General features: G+C 39.7%; 1 protein-coding gene across 1 annotated transcript in view; it reads left to right on the top strand.

Annotated features, from left to right (window-relative positions):
• The window catches only part of LIN28B (lin-28 homolog B), a 95,694-nt gene extending 76,164 nt beyond the window's left edge, over positions 1–19,530 (top strand). Inside the window, exons 5-6 of the mRNA XM_027694151.1 lie at positions 4,202–4,234; positions 14,448–19,530. Of these exons, the coding sequence (XP_027549952.1) occupies positions 4,202–4,234; positions 14,448–14,817 (403 nt within the window). The 3' untranslated portion in view covers positions 14,818–19,530. The remainder of the gene's footprint in view (positions 1–4,201; positions 4,235–14,447) is intronic.
• The last annotated feature ends 1,330 nt before the right edge of the window (positions 19,531–20,860 follow it).

The raw sequence follows: 20,860 nt of genomic DNA, 5'->3' as shown, positions 1-20,860 counted from the left end.
ACTTGCAAGCATCCCCTTATTTCTCAGTCTGAGTCATCTCCTGTGGGCTGTCCCTACTGAAACTCCTCTTGCTTCCATTTTCATCCTAAGGGCACTAAAGAGATCAAGACAGGGAAATTTGATCAAATTTTCAGAAGACGATGATCATGAACAAAAATTATGCAGTCACGTGTTACCTGGCTTTAGTAGGAAAGAAATTATAACCTGAGTGTTGATAAAGTCAGTGATGATTATACGTGTGACTAAGAACTGCTGAGGCAGGGTCTGAGGCCGTAAGGGAGAGAGAATCAGACTTTTGGTGAATATTTGGGGCAGTGAACCTGAGGTAATGTATGATCTGCTACATAGGTCAGAGTTAGGGTTTGGTTTCCCTCAAGAACCGACAGATCAGGATTTTAAGAAGGGCACGGGGAGAATAGGGGAGTAGAATGGACCTGCTGCTGCTGCTAACAACCATTAAAAAAATACAAAGCCAGCTGCTCTCAGAGCAGAGCTTGATCCTTTCAGTGCCTTCAACGGCACAGTATATATTCAGAGGAGAGGAATTCATGAGGCCCTACAGACCTACACCATGGCATTACACAAAAATGCAAGCCCGAACAATGGGTGGCCTCAGCAGTTCCATCTGGCTCGCCATTAACAAGGTTAAAGTAAAGTGGGTTTCCTTGGCTGTGTCACACACAATTTACACTTCAGATGCTTTAACTTTGGAGCCAGACTGAAGGGAGCACCACTCTAAACGCATGCGTCAAGGGTTGCCTAAGATCTGTGGTAAGCACATTTGGTATTGATGTTCTTTGAAAGATACAGAGGAATAGCATTTAGATATTTTTGGCTAAATAATTTAGAAAAAAAAATCCTAATGACAAATTAGAATTGCAGTCAAGTATTGTTTGCTCAAAATAATTTAAGGACACAATAATATTAGCATCTAGAAGCAGCTAACAGCAGAAGTTATTAGAGGCCTGAGAAATGTTGCCACCAGCATTTCTGGTATGGTAACCTCAAAACTCCAATACACTTTTAAGCTAAAGAGGATATTGATACATGTAAATGTATTCTGTTGTAAAGCATTCTGCTTTCAGAGCCACCAAAATACTTAGATAGTTAACTTAGATACTTAGATAGTTAACCATGGCAAATAATGACCTTTAAAACACTGCTGTAGAGCGACAGTGGTATATCAACAGGTATGTTGGTCTGTTAATTTCTGTGCCATTGATTCATACAAGGCATTGGATTATCACAGCATTTTGCAGAAATCACGTTCTTTGTCTTGGCTTTGAGATGTTTCAAGGGAACCCAAGAGTCCTATAGGGTGTCCCATTCTTGAAGAAAAATTAAATTGTTACTGAATGAGTGTCAAAGTTGATAATTCAATTGTGACGCTGCTTTCTGATCTATAAGACACACATTTGAGCAGTTAAATCTGTGATAAAAATCTAAGGTGATTTACAGAGAGAGGATATACCTGTTGTTGCTGCAGAGGTGTTCAAGGCATTCCTCGGAGCAGGACAAGTGTTGCCCTGGATGACGAATCCTACAAGAAACCTAGCCATCCTGGTTGCCTTCGACCATAAATTGTAAGTTCAATAGCAGAGCAGAACTTCATACTCCTCCTAAAGTTAAAGAATTAAACTTGCATACCATAAAACCAGCAGACATTGTTGACTTGCAGTTATCCTAGCAACGTCAGTAGTCTTGTGTATGAAGGCCTTTAGCAAGCATAATGCCATGCTGAACTTCCTTCTTTGGTGAGCTGTGCAGTACTGCTGTGATGGGACACACTTCCTCTTCAGCATGCTCTCAGAAGGTTAGCATCAGCCTCACCAGTGTTGAACAGCCCTGCAGTTGCTTTGTGCCTCCCAGGGTTTTCTGGCAAGTGAGCCAGTGTCTCTGATGATGGTCTCCTTTACATGCCATTAATATGGGAGTTGGTGTGGATGGCTCTGTGCTTGTTTATGCCTCTTCTTACTCTGTTGTCCAGCTCTCTAACCCATTCTCACGGCCCCTCGGTGCTGCCTTTTCACCTCTCTGACAAAAACAGAAATATGCTTAAACATGACACCTTAGTTTCTGACTGTATGCAGCAGTCCCGTAATCATAACCATGATTATTGTAAGATGCCATTTGACAGGCATGTCAAATTTCCTGAGCTCTTCTCAAAGACTTCCTGCCCACTGCATTTGAGGTAACTACAGGCAAAATAAATGAAGCTGAGAAGTCATCTCATGACTAATATTTACAAACCACTGACATTCCCTTCTCCTCTTCATTTTTAGCTACCAGTCTGCTCTCCTTCGGTGAGCAGCAGCTTTTGACTCAAGCCCTACCTTAACAATAGCCTCAGATAAGTCAGAGCTATTCTTGCTGAGCCCTGACAGGTGTAATGCTTCCACACCAAGCATTGCAGTGGCAGGAAGATGAAGAATAATGCAACAAGGCAGAACCCATGAAGGAGGTGGAAGGGAAATTGTCCAGCTGCATGTATGAGCTTGTGTCCAAATGCAACTTGCATGAGCATAAACTGAGAAATGCCCCAGCTATCCTGTGTGTTCATAGCATAGGGAGGGAAAGTTCACAAAAAAAGCATTAGTTAACCTGAAGTAGGGATGGTTGATTTATGGGGAATATGTAAAAGAATGGTGTAAAAACATATTTCTTTAGAGTAGGGATATTATGCATCTCGTGTTATATTTAGCGTGTATTTAACTCAAAGCACACAACTCAGCTGCTTTTTGTCAGTTAAGTTCTTTTCCAGCTCATTATCTCTAATTGAAAGGGAATTCAGCCAAAGCCACACAAAACTTAAGTTCAACATCTGCATCTTGTGCCTGGACTTGGAATGCCTGGACTTCACGCACCCTTCACATATACACACCTACTGGTGCAGATCAGGCAAATGGAATATTATGATTGACAAATTCACGAAACCAGGTAGAAATCTGGTATAGATTTGTGTGAAGGCCACGTATATGCTGTGGCCAGGGGTAAGTCCCAGACACAGTGTGCCACTCCACATTGTAGTTCCTCTGGTAAGAACATTTGAGGACAATGGGAATTTCACTACTTAATCTACTCCCTCCCACTTCCTGATAGTGTTTATCACACCCATAGTTGTGCCAATGCAATGGTTTATGATTTTGCCTCAAAACTGGAGATGTGATATGAATCAAGCTAAACAAATGCTACAAATTGAAAAAAAAAAGTAAATTAATTAACTGAAATATTTTCCTTTGAGAATTAGCTAGCATTTTAGTTACTGCATGGATCATCACATGAATCATCCTTAGGAGTTTTTGAAGGCAGATCATATGCCTTTTGAAGTATTGTCCTTGGAAAGGGGGCTGTTTACTTCATCATTATCTTCCATTTATTTTTACAATACCCAAGGAAAAGCTATAAATGAAATGTAAAATAGTTGAGCTGGAGTCCTGGTCACTGCTTAGGGTTCTGGATACGTTGCAGCATTCGAGCAGGATCCCTGACAGTTCACTGCATTCTGCCTGGCACAGCATACTGTTGCTGGCTTGTTTCACAGTAATGGAGTATGAAAACAGAAGGGCACCCCAGAAGCTATCTCTGATGCTGCCAAGACAGCAAGCAGCTGTGGTGCTCACTGTGCAAAGTTCTGCAGGAAACTGGAATGAAAGCTAAGCACGATAGTTTATTGAGTACATTCTAATTCAGATTTTTGCATCACGTAGAAAGTGTGTGTTTTCTTCATCTCATTCTCAAATTTGTGCTTCCTGCCAACAGGAAATGAAAAGTACTCGGGGAGGGCTTTTCGGCATTTATGTGAAGTCCAATTAAGCTCACGATAGCCCTCATTTTCTCTGTAATGTTTGGATTGTGGATGTAATTGAAATTACTTTTCACAACTTGTCTGTGACTTTTTGTGCCAATAGTTGAATAGCAGTGAAAGAGCTATATAACAAAGAAATCAGTTTCAAAATCAGGTATTTTATGCATTGTCCAGGATGTGCTTGATTCCTACACTATTGCAGTGAATGGCAATTTGTGGCGTGATCACCATACGGTTATACTCTGTTGTAAATTGTTTTTTGTTTCCTTGGTTTACCAGATATAATCCCGAGGGGCACAGACTCGGATCCTCAAAGTTATGAGGACCTTGCTTGCCTCTGAAGTCAGTGGGAGTTAGGTATTTAAATACCTGTAAACCTTTGATTATACCTAACAGAGTTACACAGGCTGCCTGTGACAGAGAAAGAAGGTAATGCCACACTCTGCATCACCAGCTTCTGAGCCTGGGTAGGATGAGACTTTTTGTGAGGGAAATTTGTGTCTCTTGGGTGGGGGACACAGTCTCCCTCTACTCTGTGGTTACGTGGAATCGTGTATTTCCAGGTATTTTGGATATTTATAATAGGAGGTTTGTAATCAAAGGGATCTTGATTTTAGGAGCAAAGCTTTCTGTCCTTTCCAGTTTTCAAGAGTGAGGTTCATTTAATAAACAAACAATTGGTTTGTTTCTGGAAGTATACAGGAATAGTTTAGGAAGTGACAGACTTTTAAAAGTCTAGTCCCTTGTCTGCTATGGCTAAAACTGTTCAGGTATGACTATTTACAACCTCACAGAAGGCATTTGGTTCATAGATTTGATGTTTAGGTGCTGCCAACAACCTCAAACCCCAAATTTTACTTGCTGTCTGTGTTTTGTGTCAGCTGGGAATTTCTACTGGACAGCCAGCAACTCAGTGCTCTAACTTACAGCTGAGCTCCTCAAGAATTACCAGGTTGGCTCCTGTGTTCACCACTCCTCTACCCTGGCCATAATTCTTCAGTTTTCTTTTTTAAACTTTGTGATTTATGCTGTGTTCTGCTTTCAAATGTTACATCAACCAGCAAACACAGATTTACAGATGGAACTGAGGAGCTTCAGCCTGCATCACTGCGTTGCCTCACAGCTTTTATCAGCCTGACCTCTGCAACCAGCCTTGGCTACTGCAGTGTGACTTTTCTGTATTCATACACAGTGGGAAATTCTTTTCTGTGTTACACCATTAAAGTTAACAGAAAATCAGCTCAGTGAAGTCATCAAAATTGCTCTGGATGTATACCCATGTGATGAGATCAGAACTAAGACCATTCAGATGCTCCGTTTCTGGGAACATGCAATATTTTAAAAAACTTCTATTGACCTCATTATTATCATTTTACTGGAGTAATATCTTTTAATCTACATAATTCCAGCCAAGAGGGTTAAAGTGATCTTGTTAACCACACATAGGGAAACTTTTTCAGTTATGTTCTGTTATTTTTAATTCTACACAGAATTAACAGAATTCAGAGAAATAAGTATTAAACCTGTGCACAAGATTTGCCATCCTGAGGCCAAACTAAGAAAAAGGAAACACCAAATTTTGAGTTAACAGTGTTTTTATATGCACAGATGTGCTTTTAATTTTTATGTACACAATTATAGCAAGAATTAATAATGTGGATAAATCTGGTGGTGAGACAGAGCAGAATAGTAGAAAATGGCATTAATTCTCTTATAATTCACAGGGATCAGGCAGTGTGGGACAACAGAAATACCTGCCTCAGGTGGGAATTAAAAGCTTTAACATATAAGGCTTAATCCTGTTGCAGCCGAAATCCTCTTTTCACACTTTACTGTTGCTCGTGCATGTTGATGTGAAAAGTTTCAAAATAATTTTTTCTTTTAAGATGTTGAAAGCCTCTTAAAAATGTGTTACAGAAAATGCTTAGCACAGCCATTTAGTAATAATGTCAATATATGAAGCTAGTCCATTTTGGGCATCTTAAGATGCCAATTCAGAAAACTGAATTAGGAAGTGACTGCTTTCTTTCTCAGTCAGTGCATCGGAGTGATGCAGATTTTCCTTACCAGTAAAATGTGGCTATAGAGCATCTGAATGATTTAATTGTTCTTGCGGGTATTGAATGTGTGAACTTATAGGTGCTATTTCACGGGAAACCAACCACCACATTTGATGTCCTTTTGTTACACAGTTGGGAAAGGAAGCCCTCCGTGTAATTCATGTGACATGACTTTATCAATGTCATGAGCTCTGGAAGGAACCCCTATAGAGATAACTGGCATGGCCTCCTCATAGAGAGTGTGTCAGACAGTAACCGTCCCTTTATTTCCGAAGACTTAAATGAAAATGTGAGCTGCTGGTCAAATCCTGCAATCCTTAACACTTGTGAAGCCCACATTCATGCAAGTCATCTAATTCAGTGAATGTAATGGGAGAATCCATTTCAAGGCTATGTTCTAAGTCACTCCATGCTCCTGTCACCAGATATTTCTGAGACCTTGTGAATGATACTGATTTATATGTGATACCTAAAGTCATATGACTTTCAGCTGGTATTTGGGGAAGAAAAATATGGTTTGAACTTCCAGAGTAGCCTTCCTCCTCCTCTTTTTTCTTTACCACTGCTTGCTTCAGTGCTCCAGCCTACTGCCAGGATGCCATTTGCTGTTTCCTGCTGTTGAGAGGAGTTGGCATTCCTTGTATTTGCTGCTAATGTTAGTGATAAAATAAGGAACAAAAGGGAAATGGCAGTTTTTAACAACTGATTCCCAGTTTCCTACTGCCCTTTTATCTCATCTGTGGATTAACTGATCAGTGGATGTAGAAACCCTGGAACCAGCTCTGCTGAGAGGCAGATAAGGTCAGGCATGCCTCTTAGCTCATGAACAGCACCTCACTGACCCAGAAAGAGTTGAGCCGGTTTTATGCAGCGTGCATCCTTATCCACATGGCCAGGAGGCTCAAGCCACCTCTGTGAAGGCTTCTAGTGTTACTGAACTATGCTTCTATAAACAGGGACACCGAGCAGTGCTTTCAGACACAGGTAGCCACGGTCTGCTTAGTTCTGGCCACTCCCACACCTGCCCAGCGCTGCACCCCAACTGACTCTGGCAATAGGCTGCAGATTGTGGGTACACACTGGAGCAATACCCAGAGCAGACCTTGGGCAGCCTTTCCACCAACATGAAATATGGAAAATACTTACTTTTAAAAAAACTATTGCATAAAGAGCTGTTTTAATTTTAAAACCATTTTCTGTTATTATTCCCGCAGAAATTGAAGCTTACAAGGGAAATTTGTAGTTGAGAATATTTGTGTGTGTGGTTTTATTGTGCAAAAAGATTACAGTAGTAGACTCACTTGAAATCATGGTATAACCTTTCATGTTGGAAATGCATGATATATGACTGTTTAAAACATAACTTCCTTAACCCGTCGCTGATCTTATCTGGATGGGTTAAAGCCATTAAAATATATGCATTCTTTCTATGCTTTATTACAGCAAAACCATCTTTCATGTTATTTACGAAAAAAGACTTCACTTTGTAAATTGTTAATTCAGGAGTTTTTAGCTCTTAATACAAAGAAAACCCTTTTGTTGTAATAAATGAAAGTACATCCAAAGCATTCCTCTCTGAGGATCCATTTCCTAATTTGTGAAAAATAATTTTCCTCCATGCTTGTAAAGAAGGCTGAGTGGATAGTAGAGGTAAGTTTTGTGGAAAGGAAGAAAGAATGGAAACGGCATCGTTGAAGTTATTTTTTAGGCGGTGCTGTCTGTTGTAGTCCTTTCCATTTTTGTGGAGAAAAAGACTGCATTTTGTGCATTTTGAACCACCTCTCTGTTTTATTGTTGTTCTTGGGTAAAAAAGAAAAACAAAAAGCCAAGAAAACCCCCCCACCTTCCAGTAAAATTGTATTAGCAGATTTTAAACAATTTTATTTCCTCACAAACTGAAGCTAAATTGCGTCCTGACAGGCCTGATTTATCAGGCAAATGCCCCATGTTGTTTGTCAGCTTCTTTGTTGGGGGGAGGGGGAGGGGAAACACAAGCAACAAAAGACCGTAACCTATTGATATTACTTCTGCAATACACTGGGGAAAATAGATTGATTTAGAACTATGCACAGAAAACTAGTCGATCTGATGAGTTTACGACAGACCATTTTTATTTATTTATTTGTAACAAGAGTAAACATCATCAATATTCCACCGCGTGTCATTGGAAGCCTTGCAGACCGTGAGTTTGTGTCAGCATGCTGGGGCTATCTGTAAGATGAAAGAAGGCAAGCTTAAAAAATGGAGGGACCTTGTTTTTCTCACAAAATTGAGAGTCTTGGACCTCTGGTACATTATCATGAGTTGTAAGATTTGCAGGATAAATAGATGAGCATTTTTATTTTAGTTCATCTTTATTTCTTTAGGAGATCAACTTTTTTTTTTATTATATTTCTGTTATATATCTCAAAAAGCTAGTAAAGCACGGGAAATTTTCTAACTGAATTTTACTGAAGAACACCAGTCTGCAATTAACTTTCCCAGCATGTTGCCTCTGCACATTGTTTTGCATGACGGAGGGGTAAAGAGTAGCAACTACTCACAGGACCAGCACAAATCTAAATGTGGCACCAAAGTGCCATTTTCTGAATTGGTAATACTCTGTTTTACAACATTCTTGGGTAAAAATAATTGCAGTTTTAAAATTAAACTGATCTTTTTTTCCCCCCATGGAATGGTAAATGTGAGAGTGTTAGTGAAGTCTTCTGCCTTGATGTGAGCCTGCTTGGTGGACACACCATAAATGCTCTGATGAAGATGGTAAATGTTCCATTCTCTAGTTTATTTATTTCACTTGATCTTAAATCATTTTTTCAGTAGTATTTCAGTATTCACTGTTTTGAATACCAATACCTTATTAAAGTGTTTTCAAAGTTACTTGTATTCTCTCCTGCATTCAGCTACAGCTTAAGAATTAAAGGTTGATAAACAGAATGCTGTAAACCTTGGCTATGTGCATGTAAGCAGGGTGTGAATCTCCGAAAACAATACCTGCAAGGGAATCCCCCAGTAAAAGTGGTGGATGAAGGAGTGAAGTGTCAGCAATGCCCAGTGCAGGGGTCACAACATCTCCCCCGTTCTTCCCCTGCTAGGGGCTCCTGCAGCTAACTGCCCTAGCAACTGACCAAACCTTTTTTATTTTCCAGGAGCAGTTGTTGCTTGATTTTAAGTTGCAGTGACTGCAGCCACATGTTTAGTTTCAACATTTCTTGCTCTAAAAGGATGATGTCTGTGTGCACTGTTTTAAGGCCTAAGGGTAATGGCCTTTTCTAAAAAATATTCAAACTGTTTGGCTTTTTTTCACTTTTAAGTGTAGGCTTCTCAGCAAGGAGGATTTTCATATTATACCTATATTAAGTAAAAGTGCTTAGTCTTTTTATAATGCGGTAATATACGAGAGGTGCCTGTTCAGCAGCAATCACCTGTGATCCTGTCAGTCTTTGGGTGCTGCTGCGACAGATTTGATATCCAAGATATGGTTACTGGAATATTTAAGTAATCCATTAAAATGTATTTGTCATAGAATCATAGAATAGTTTGGGTTGGAAGAAACCTTAAGGACCCTCTAGTTCCAACCCCCCTGCCGTGGGCAGGGACACCTTCCACTAGACCAGGTTGCTCAGAGGTCCCATCTGAAATGGCCTTTCAAGTTGTCTCAAAGCCAACTTGAAGTTAGCAGATCCTCAGAGTCTCAAAGACCCCTGGAGTCCTGCTGAGGTGTTGAAGGTCTTTCTCACTCATCCCAGGTGGTGACTGAGCAAGCACATTCCACCCTAAGCTTTTCTAAGTGTTCACATCCAGTAGCGAGAAACGTCCCCTTACTGCCTCATGGCCTGATTTTCGAGACAAGTCACTGAAGCTCTTGAAGAGTGAAATATCTAAGGTATGTCTAAGAGTCATATTTCTGTTAGACCATGGATATTTTAACCTCCCTCTACAGCCCTTTAGAGGAGTTGAAGTGATCTGCCGCATTTTCCATCTGCCTTTCTTTAAGTATGTTGTGAAAGAAATGGCTAAAAAAGACAGCACATATAAGTACAAGTTTAAATATTTCCTTTATGCTTTAACTTCATAGTTGGCATTCAGTGTCTTGTAACAGCATCTCACATGCACATGTGCCATTTTTCAAGGCATTAGTGTTGCTAGATGTAGTATTGTTAGCCAAGAAGCACTTTTTTTGTTGTCTGATAACATTCAGAAAGGAAAAACAGAAGAAGAATTGGTGTGGGGTATATCCTGATGAATTATTTTAGTCTTCCTCTGACTATACCCCCTTTACTCCCTTTCTTATCCCTGTCAGATATAAACCCTTCATTCCCTGCTCCCCCACCCCTAAAATGAGTCGTCCAGGTAATTTTAAAGCTTTTTCTCTCAACAGGTAATAGTGTGGAGCCACACATATTATTCTCTACTTGTCATATGTATTGGATTATCATCTAAATTACATTATAAAACAGGACAAAGCAAGCAGTTGTGTTTGCCCTACTTACTGCTTAGCTCAGCTGAGCTGATATGTTAATGTGGTGAACATATTTGCAAGGTGGAGGTATTGTTGTTTAAAAAAGTCTGGGGCTGGGGTTTATTTCCTGGGTAGGAGTTGAGTGCTGGGACAGGGAAAAAAGCTGAAAACTAGAGAGTATTTTATTTTGCATTTGCATTTGGTTGTGAAATTCAGTACTTCTAATGAATTTCCATCATCAGCTTATTGCAATTAATACAGTATAGCTTACGTTGAAATCTATAAACTTTTTGCTCGATCATGTTTCCTTTAATATGTATAGTTCTGAGCAAACACAAATCCATAATGAAAGAGAATTTAGGAGTGTTTCTTTAATCTTGCTACATGCTCTCTTTTTTCTTTGTTAGTAGGTATTAATGTTACAGTTTTTTTGAGAGTATTGAAATACAGTGCTAGACAGGTTCCTCAATGTGTTCCTTTATTAAAATGTTCATCTTTCTTATATAAAAAAATCATCCTGATTCACTGTCCTGTCAGTGCTGTAGTGAAGAAAGGATTCCCCATTAGGATAATTGCCATCTCATTATGTTTTTGAGCCTGAAGCTATCTAGTAAATCATGGAAGCCTACTGTGAGAACGACAGTGCTATTTTAACAAATCCTTCTTATTTTTGCTTCTTTGTAAGAGTTGCTTCTATTATAATTGCACTTTTAAGAGCTTCTTGTGTTTTATTCGTCTCAGGATGTAATTTACATATAAACTTTTGTGTTGTATTTAAGCTAACATACATTATTTCTATGGTGCTTCTGAAGTGAAGAAATACTTGCTATGGTTGTACTGGTCTAGAGTTTCTAAGAACACGGTCAAATGAAAATTCACTAGTTTTCTTAGCAGGAGTCAGTTTGTATATTGTTCTATATATTTATGTATATAGAGATGTGAATGTATAAGCTCCTATGTGCATATCATATGGTATCAGGTTTCATTATGTTGTAACATAAGTACACGCAGCAGAGAGGTGCAAAGAGCTGAAGTGTTTGCGACAGAAGGGTTAATACCATACCTTAATTCGTGTGGATGATGCCATTTGTGAGCTCTGAGGTGTCTGACTACTTCCATTTTGGTGTAAATCCCTTGAAATGGAAGGCATTTCAGAGTGAGGTGTGATCTGTTCTCCTGGTAGGAGCTATTGACAAGGAATGAATAAACAGTTAAAAGAACTGAATAAATACCACCCATCCTGTTTAAGTCCAGGCACACCCTGGCTGGCACATATATATTCTAATGCGACACTTTAGCTAGGTGCTTTAGTTGTTTGGTAGCAAAAAACATTCCCAAAAAGCCAAATCATAGTTCAATCTCAACGTCTTCTGATAAGAGTTTTCTTTTATAGTAGCATTTTAGTGGTGATTTGAATAAATACAGGGAATTGCAGTATTTTGCAAATAGGATGTGTTGATATATATATATGCAAGGTGATGGAGGCCTCTTGAGTGAAAGCAGGGGCTTTGACAGCAGGTTCTTGGTCAATTGGTGAGGCGAAATGGTTCACTGAATTGGATAACACAGTGCATACACAGTGACTGATTAAATTGATTTGTCCATGGCTACTGCCTACCCTGCTACAGAGGCCCTTTAACCTATTTTCAAACTTTTTCTTTTTTAAACCATTCTAAATACATGTGATATTAAGGGGAAAAAGAAAGTGCAAATGCATTCAGAGCTATAAAATTTTGTATTCTGAATTAAGGTAAAATACACAATTTCCAGAATGTCTGCACACTCCCATGTTGTACCATATTATACTATACTTATCCCAGGGACAAGTACACTGCCAGAAACCAATGATAAAGATAATTATAAACATCATTCTGTAATATCAGCTGAATTGCAATCAATACTACATTTGTGAATTCTTAGATATATTTATTGAAATGGGAGAAAGTAAAACACTTAGAGAAACAAAAGAAGACCATCAACAAAAAACCCCTAACTGCAAGTTTTACTTACTTCCTTATTATTTTATCCAGAAGGTGTTTAGAATGTTTGTGTTGAAAACATAGCGGAATGCCAGTTAAGAAGACCAAATGCTACTGTTAAATGTGGGGTATCTAACTGAAAATATCTGCAATGATTTGGGGGAAAGTAGTCAGATAGATATTGTTTAATAACGTGCAAATTACTTTTTTAACTATAGAAGAGAAAAGCTTGGTGTTTTGGTCTTAGATCAGTATGCTTGTATTTTACAACATATTTAGCATGTCATTTCCCTTCCTATGCTAGGGAAATCAATACTAAGTGATAATGGGGCTTGTACATGCTATTTTCTTTGTGATTCAAGGGGAACTTTATATTGTGTGTCTCTTCCTGGGTTAGTCTGTAGTATACGCAGACAGACAAATTCCATTGAAAAATCACATCAAACTTCAGTGCAATGGTGACATGGAAGCAGTTCACCTAAAATAATGTTATCGCTGTTGTAGAAGTGCAGAGTTCTTTGTACTGGATTAGGTTTCTTGTTTCGTGTTTCTTATTCATTTTTAGGGAAGATACAGCAATGTAATTACAATAATTTCTGAAAGGATAATGAAGTTCTATTCATCATTTAACCTGTTTAAATTATAGATCAGTCTTGTAGGGCATGACAGCATACATACAGCATGCTGTGAGCAACTTGTGCTGTATTTTCATTTGTCTGTGGAAATAAAGATACAGTTAGTATCTTGCTACTAGTCATGAAGAGATAAGAAGAGGTGGGTGCCAGGGATTGTTTCTTGGAGTGGATTTGCAAATGTTAACAACCATTTTGCAGTCTTTTTTAAAATCATGCAGGTTTTATCAATAGCATTTCTTTGCAAGGTAAAGTTCAGTAGGTAAGACTGGCTGTACATACGGCTTTGCATGGGCTAAACTTCTTGATTTTGGATAAACCAGTAGTGACCACTTCATACTAGGTGAAATAGTGAAACAGTGCCTTGTAACTTCCCAGGAATCTGAAAATTTGAAATATTTTTATGTGCACTGGAGCTAGAACGTCGCATTATTTTGTACATACAGTTAGTTATAGCTACAGTCTTTTTTTGAATCCTTAAATTGACTCCACAGCCTAAATCTATGTGCAGTCGTGTTTTTTTAAATTAGTTGATTAAGGGAAAGCAAAAAAAAATTAATTATTTGTTTAGTTCTTTCCAGTAGCATGTTAGATTATTATAAATCAAATGTCTATGCATTCGGTGCAAGTTTTATAAAACAAAGAAACAGAAACCATACAAAAATAGCCAAAATAGAAAGCTCAGTGGTGCACATAAGGTCACCATGCCAAAGGCGTGTAATTATTTCTTTGTATCTTGTGTTAGAATAATGTAATCCAATAACTGGCGTTCCTGGTGCGTGTTACAAAGGATTCAATAAGGAATAGCTGGAGATTTCTTCAGGACTCCCCTGGCTTACAAGAGTCTTTGTGGGTTTCAGCCATGTTTGAGAAGTGCGGCTGAAGGAGGCTCTGCACCCCTCGGCTCCTGGGCAGCGCATCCCCTGGAAAGTTGGCACCCCGGGTCACAACCGTGTGGCTTGGGAGTTTTGAGAGAAAACAAACAAACGCTGTTTTATGACTCTTGCCAGGGCTTTACTGATTTTGTTTTGAAATGAAACCGTAAATGCCATTACAGACCCCCTGCCCCCTACTGTAAAGTTTTGGCCCAGAGCCTCGCCTGGCCGTGCCTTGGCTGAGCCAGAGGAGGCGAGGTGCCGGGCCCTCGGACAGAGCCAGAGCCGGGCTTGTGTCAGGGCACCGCGGACCTCCTCTAGTTTGGGATTCCCTGGCCGAAAGCACTGTGTCCATCGGGAGCCCGAGCATCTCCGCGCGGCGCGTTTCGCTGTGGCGCCGCCCGGGAGCGGGGCTGGCGCTGGTGCCGCCGCTCCGCGCCCCGCGGTGTTCGCTCCGGCAGCGCTGGAACACCGAACTCGCCGTCCCTCGGTGCTGCAAGTACCGCGGCGAGCAGAGACAGGGGGGCGGCGATGGCTGGAGATCTGGTGCCCTCTAGTGGGGCCGGAGCCTGCTCCCGTAGAAAACCTTCCCGCTTGACACTGCATTGCATAACTCTCTCTCTCTCTTTCATTTTAGATGCTACAACTGTGGTGGCCTCGACCACCACGCTAAAGAATGTAGTCTACCTCCGCAGCCAAAGAAGTGCCATTACTGTCAGAGCATAATGCACATGGTGGCTAACTGCCCCCATAAAACTGTCTCACAGCAGCCCACTAGTTCTCAGGGAAGACACGAAGCTGAACCGCAGCCTTCCACTTCTGCCTTCCTGAGAGAAGGGGGAGGAATGCACGGCTACTCGTCTCCATCATACTCTCAGGAAGGCAGGTTGGAGGTCTTGGAGCGCTCGGGCAGGTCACCACAGGAAGCTTCGTCAAGTAAGTTGTCTGCATCACCTGAAGAACCAAACAGAAAGGGGCCTTCTGTTCAGAAAAGGAAAAAAACTTAATGCATTTGTCATAACGTTCCATTTTCTTTACCCTCTTGGGATGTCTACCTCATGCAAGTACAGGGGAAATAATTACGTTATCGGTAGCTGACCTGGAATTTTAACTACTGTTGAGGAACTGTGAATATTTTTTTTTCTTTAATAGACAAATCACTCCAAGCAAAATACATTTGAGCAGGGTGCATTATGTTTTACCGTCTGTATGTGTGTATGAGTGTGCATGTGCGTGTGTGTATGTGTACATACCTATAAATATATATTTTTCCATCAGACCATTCTCCAACTCCCACAAGACATTACTGTGAAGCAATAGGCACAGTATCCACAAACGTTCCTGAACGCAATCCTAGAACCTGTTTCCAAACATGTTCAAAAAACAAACAAGAAAACCCAAAAAATCTCATTCAGAAATAAACCAAACCTAATAAACCACACCCAGAACTGAGATTGAGACTGTTACTTCTCTTGTAAATGAAAGGATACTTTCATATTTTAAAGCTGCCATATGGTACTAAAGATACTAAGACATCCCCCATGCCATCAATTTGAGTTATTTTCTTTTTATCTCCACAAAGCATCAAAACCCCTCCCCATGCCGGTGCAAGGCAGTGTCATGACTCAACATGGCTCTCATTGCCACCACCCATTCTTGGTGAGGGGTTTAAAGCTCCAGAAGAGACAATGAATGTGTAGTTTCTGTGCTGGTTTCTCAAAACATTTTTTTAAATTAATATGGTTGTAACTGTAATTTAGATGTCTGTTGTGTAGGGGAGAATGTATAAGTTGTTACCAAACAGACCCTTTTGAGTGGTATCAGGATACCATCCTGTTTAGCCCTTTGTATTCTGTGAACATTTAGGGGACCTTGGTGGCAGTAGTAGCAGCAGCAGCAGCAATTTCTCTTGATCCCAAGTAGTACCCCTCAGCTTGAAGGGTCTTCTCCCTTGTTTTTTGCTGAAATGCCATGGAGAGAACTCCCTAGGGATTTTTATTGTTGTTGTCTGTTTGAGTTTTAAACAAAACAAAATACAAAGTTAATGAGATCCTGGGCTAAATAGTTTCTTAAGAAGAAAGGTTGATGGGTACTTAGATCAGGATGTTTGGGATTGCTCGGTCAGCCTCCCTTGCTGATGATACAGCCTGTGTGCAGACCAGCCTGAGTGAAGGGACCTGCACATTTTCCAGAAGCCCTGGGCATCATCTGCTTCTTGTGAACTGGAGGCTGTTGTTGACCAGCCTTTGTCCACAGTGCACTAGGACCACACACTTCTGTGTTAAAGAGGAGAAAGATTGGTGGTCTCAGAGTGAGACTCCCTGGGCTGCAGGCCTTGCTCGGGGTTAATAGAATTGGAGCCTATCAAAACTTCAAGTCGCTTTCCATTTGTAACTTCTGAATTACCAAGTCATACGTAAGATAACGTACTCTGACAAATCCCATTGTGGATGTAAGTTAATTAGAGAAACCTGTATAATCCTTAACATTGGCAATAAACACAGGCTGTTAAAGCTTGAAAGTGTCGGGTAGGTTTAAGCTCGGATAATCAAACTAAAGAAACAGCCTGCATGAAAGGCTACAGTGAGCCGAAGTCCCACCCGTGGTAACTCTTTTGCAGCCAATAGTTACGACAGGTGTGCAGCTGGCTCATTACGTGGCCTTCCCCTTCCCACTTGTCCTGCCAGATGAGACTTTTACTGGTGCTGCTGCTGCTTCAGTAAAGAGGTAGTAATCAAACGCCTCAGTGAAGGGCACAACTTCAAGAGAATTATTTTGTGTGAATTCCTTGCCAGTGTTTGTGAGAATCTTGAGGTTTATACTGAAGTTCTCAGTATGCTAATGCAAAGCTTACCTTTGACGATATTGAATGTGATATATCTATAGAGAACTTCCTTGCCTTACGTAAGGATAGTAAACTTATTTAAATTATGTAGACAAATCAAAGTGGCATTGCTTAACCTTCTAGTTGGTGTAAAAACCAGGTTAAACAGCAAAGATGCAAAACTTAGGTCACTTTGAAATTCTAAACCAAAGTTCCTTATAGAAATAGGCAGTTGTGGATTTGAAAACTGGTCATTCCCTGTTTATATGTAAGAAGTTCAGAGCTGTGATAAGGAAATATTTTCAACATGCAGATTGTTATTGGTGCTGTTTAAAATCACTGTGTGCACCAAAGTCAGACTGAACTGCTAAGAGCACATACCAAACCCTATCTTATTATTGAAAGCTTGAGGTTTTATTTTTATATATTAGAATGTTATCACTGTTACATAACATACTCAGGACAAAGAACTTTGCTCAGGGAATATACCATGTAATGTTGTTTTTTCTTTACAGAATAGTCTACAGACCTGCTTACTCAGAACAAACCAAATAGTCTTATACTTTTTTATCTCTATATAAGTATTACGTACTGATATTAGTAACTACCTCTGAGTTGACATAGACCTACGTTTCTGATAATCAGATCTCAGCATTTTGTATTATAAGTTCCTGTGAAATGATAAAGTGGTATTCTGTACTGGTCGTTTATGTGAGCTCTGTGTCTTTACATTCACAGGGTCTGAGTCTTCAGATATGCTGGGCAACCACAGCTCCCACTGACTTTCAGTCGGAGTTACTGGTGCTTAGCTTTTCTAGGAGGGGAGGGATGTAGGACAGAGGGGTGGAGGGGGAAGAATAAAAACACAGAAGCATCAAACCTACTTATTTACATAGGTGACAATAAAATTATTTTTCTGTTTACAGCAAAAGGCTACCTCATATTTACTGCATAAACACACCTTTGTGCTGCTCTAGCCTTAAAGGTGGCTGTTGATCTATGGTACATTCTTTTTATCTGTACTAAATATGTAACTGTTAGTTCACCACTGCAAACATTATGGCAAATACTTCTTTAAGATGAAGCATCCATTTGAAATTATGAGACATTTCCAAACATTTCTTTGACAGTTTTTATTTTTCTATCTAGAGGATTATGGGCACTGTTCACAAAAATAAATATAGCTCCAGAAGAGACAAAAATGTACATGTGTTAAGTTAAACATATGTAGCAGCATAAGCTGCAGCAGGGAACTACTTAGCACTGGGCTGCAGTAGGAAAAAATCTAGTTATACTCCTTCAATAGGCTGATCCAAATAAGCAAAAAACCTTTTAAAGGAGGAGAAGCAGACTAAGTTTAGGATTCTTCCTTCATGTCTAAGGACAAAATTAATATTCTGCAGCGTTTGCTCAGGCTAGGTTTCCCCCTATTCACCAGCTTGTCCTTGCCAGAATGCTACACAATAAAACTCGTTAGAGTAGAAATAGTTCAAATATCTGCTTAGAGAGATGTATTTTTCTCCTAACAATAGTGGAGATAAGGTTAAACCCGGAGCAAGAATCTCTCTCCCTCCCATTTCCCCACCCCAGAGTACTCAATTTAATTGTAAGACACACTGTGAGGTATTTTTTACTCTTCCCCAAGGAAAGGTCGTGATATTTAATTACATGCTACAAAAGTTAGGCCATGAGGAAGACTTATATTTGGAGAAAGAGCCAAATAACTTTTTGCTGCAATTAATGGTAAATCTGGCATTGTAATACCATTTGCAATATTTTGCTTTTAGCCAGCTTTCAGGGAGTGCCAAACACCACATTTGGATCCTGCAGCTTCCCTTTGCGGGCCACCTTTTTCAGCCATTTTATTCTGTACCAGTGTTATCCTGGAGTTCCTTATTGGTCATACTTAGTTTTGTTAATAGAGCCCCATTAAAAAAAAAAGTGCTTATAGATCTTGTAACATTCTTTGTAAGAAGAATTATAAAAGAACATGGGAAGTCTCATCGAGTCTTAAATTTAATTTAATTAATTTATCTGTAAGAAATGTTTATCATAAAAAAATATATATGTATTCCCCGGTGTTAGATATAAAAGTAATTGGGAAGATATGTACATGTGCAGATGCACTGATTTTAATTTTCTAGAAGTCCTAATGAGATTTGAGTATTGCTTTAGGAACAAGAAGAGCCTTGTTAAATGCATCAGTCTTATTTTGCTTAGTATATCAACAGCCTCTTCTTTAAGATCCGGTGGTTGTGTTACCCCTGTTACAACTGTAGAGATTGATCTACGAACACATGCTTCTTTTATTCTGTATAAACTGGAGCTGTATATTAGCAGCTGTGGCAGTGTTTTTCTGAGAATGTTGAAGAGTAGCAAGGTATTTGCTACCATTGTCATTGAACGAAATGCATGAGCAACCATCTTTACAAAGGATAATGGTTTTGACTACCTCTTGAATTACTAAGTTAAGCAACAACTGTCTGACAAACATCACCAGACTGGCTTAAACTAGTATGTGTTGCTTGTGGTAATAATAAAAATAACCATACTAGAGACCAAAGTGAACACTGATTTCTATATGTCTTTAATACTGTGTCTTATCTAGTGTTTTTAAATTATCTTCTGTAGTATAGATTACCTCATTGTCCATTTTTACTTGTATGTTGTTTACAAGGTGAAATAAAAGAAAAATCACTTGAATTTTGTGTTTTAAGAAAAAGACCGCAAGTTGAAGTTTTGAAGATCATTTCACCTGTTTACTGTCTTGAGGGACTAAAGCACTGATTGCCTTTCTACATATCATGTATTTTATATTCTCATTTCATGCCTAATGTCTTTTTTTTCCTGTCAGTCATGGATATTGTGAGGTTTAAAAGATTTACTTGATTAAAAATAAAACATATAACGTTGGCATTTACAATGAGCCTTTGAGATTTGCTTTATTTGCATGTTAAAAACGCACTGCACAGCCACTGGGCAATTTTCATTTGCACCTATGCTCACTTAGTTTTGGGATATTGCCTTCAGAAAATATAATTTTAGTTATATAAGCTATTGTTGGGAGGAGGGAGGAATAAATGATTAATGCATACCTGGATCATACTAACAATGCTGCAGCAGTTGCACCCCAGATTCCATTCAGCTATCGAAATTAAAATGCAAAATTATAGCTTTTGGTACTGTGAGAATACACTGGTCATTAAAGTTATCAGGCATTTGGCTTATTCTCTGGGATGAAAAGCTTTTGGTGTTTTAAGCCTCATCCCATCTTAATTACTTCTTCCATAATCTATAAGCTTGTACATACCTATTTTATGCTAATTTAAAATGAATTGGTGTTTCTTTTTTAGACAGGAAAGTGCTGTCATTTTTCATTATCTGGAAATTCCTTCTCTAAACTACATAAAGTGTATTAGTGAGTTGGATAGCAATAGCTCATCATTCTGTATTAAAATATTTAAGGGCTTGTGTATGCCAGCTCCAGTGCTTCTGTTTCTACACATGTAGGTGATTAATAGCAAAATTTAACAGTCTCTGCTAAATACAGGGCAGAAAATATTTTTTTCTATTTGTACAAACACCTGCACGAAAGGGTTACCATCTACTACTCTTCTAGTCATGAAACACTTCCATTTACTTCCCCTCACCTCACCCCTCTAATTCTTGGCCCCAAAAAAGAGTGAGCTGTGAAGATGTGTCCAATCACATCCAGTCGTGTCTGCACACACACACACACCCCACCTCACCCCCCCACCCACACCCCCCCGCCCAACCTGTAGCCAAATGGTTTCGTCACTTTCCTGGAACGTGGGAAGAGGTAATTCAATCCCCTTGGCTAAGATCCCCCACGTGTCCCACTTCCTGGGTCAGTCAGGAGCAGCGAGGCTATTTTTAAAACATCTGATGAGTGTGTTCTCTGAAGAACACAGTTCACATCATGTTGTTACATGTGCTCCTGGCCAGCCTGACCCCGGTGCTTCAGGGAATGGGAAGGGACTCCTTATGCATGCCACCATCCCACTGCTAGAGCACCCTGCAAGATGACACAGGCAGGAGCAAGCCACCTCGGGGAGCAGTGAGCAGCTCTGGCTGTGCTCAGATGTAAGAAGCCCTTGGTACAAGTGAAATGGAGAAACTTCCTCTCCAGCAATATCTAATGCTGACTGAAACCAAAGCACCTGGAAGAGCAGCAACACCTAGTTCTTCCCACCTCGTCTCCCACA

This window comes from Neopelma chrysocephalum, unplaced genomic scaffold, assembly GCF_003984885.1.
Source record: "Neopelma chrysocephalum unplaced genomic scaffold, ASM398488v2 Primary Assembly neopelma1_23, whole genome shotgun sequence".
Classification (NCBI taxonomy): Eukaryota; Metazoa; Chordata; class Aves; order Passeriformes; family Pipridae; genus Neopelma; species Neopelma chrysocephalum.
Note: the sequence above shows the minus strand (reverse complement) of the source record. Positions and strands in the feature narration are given on the sequence as shown.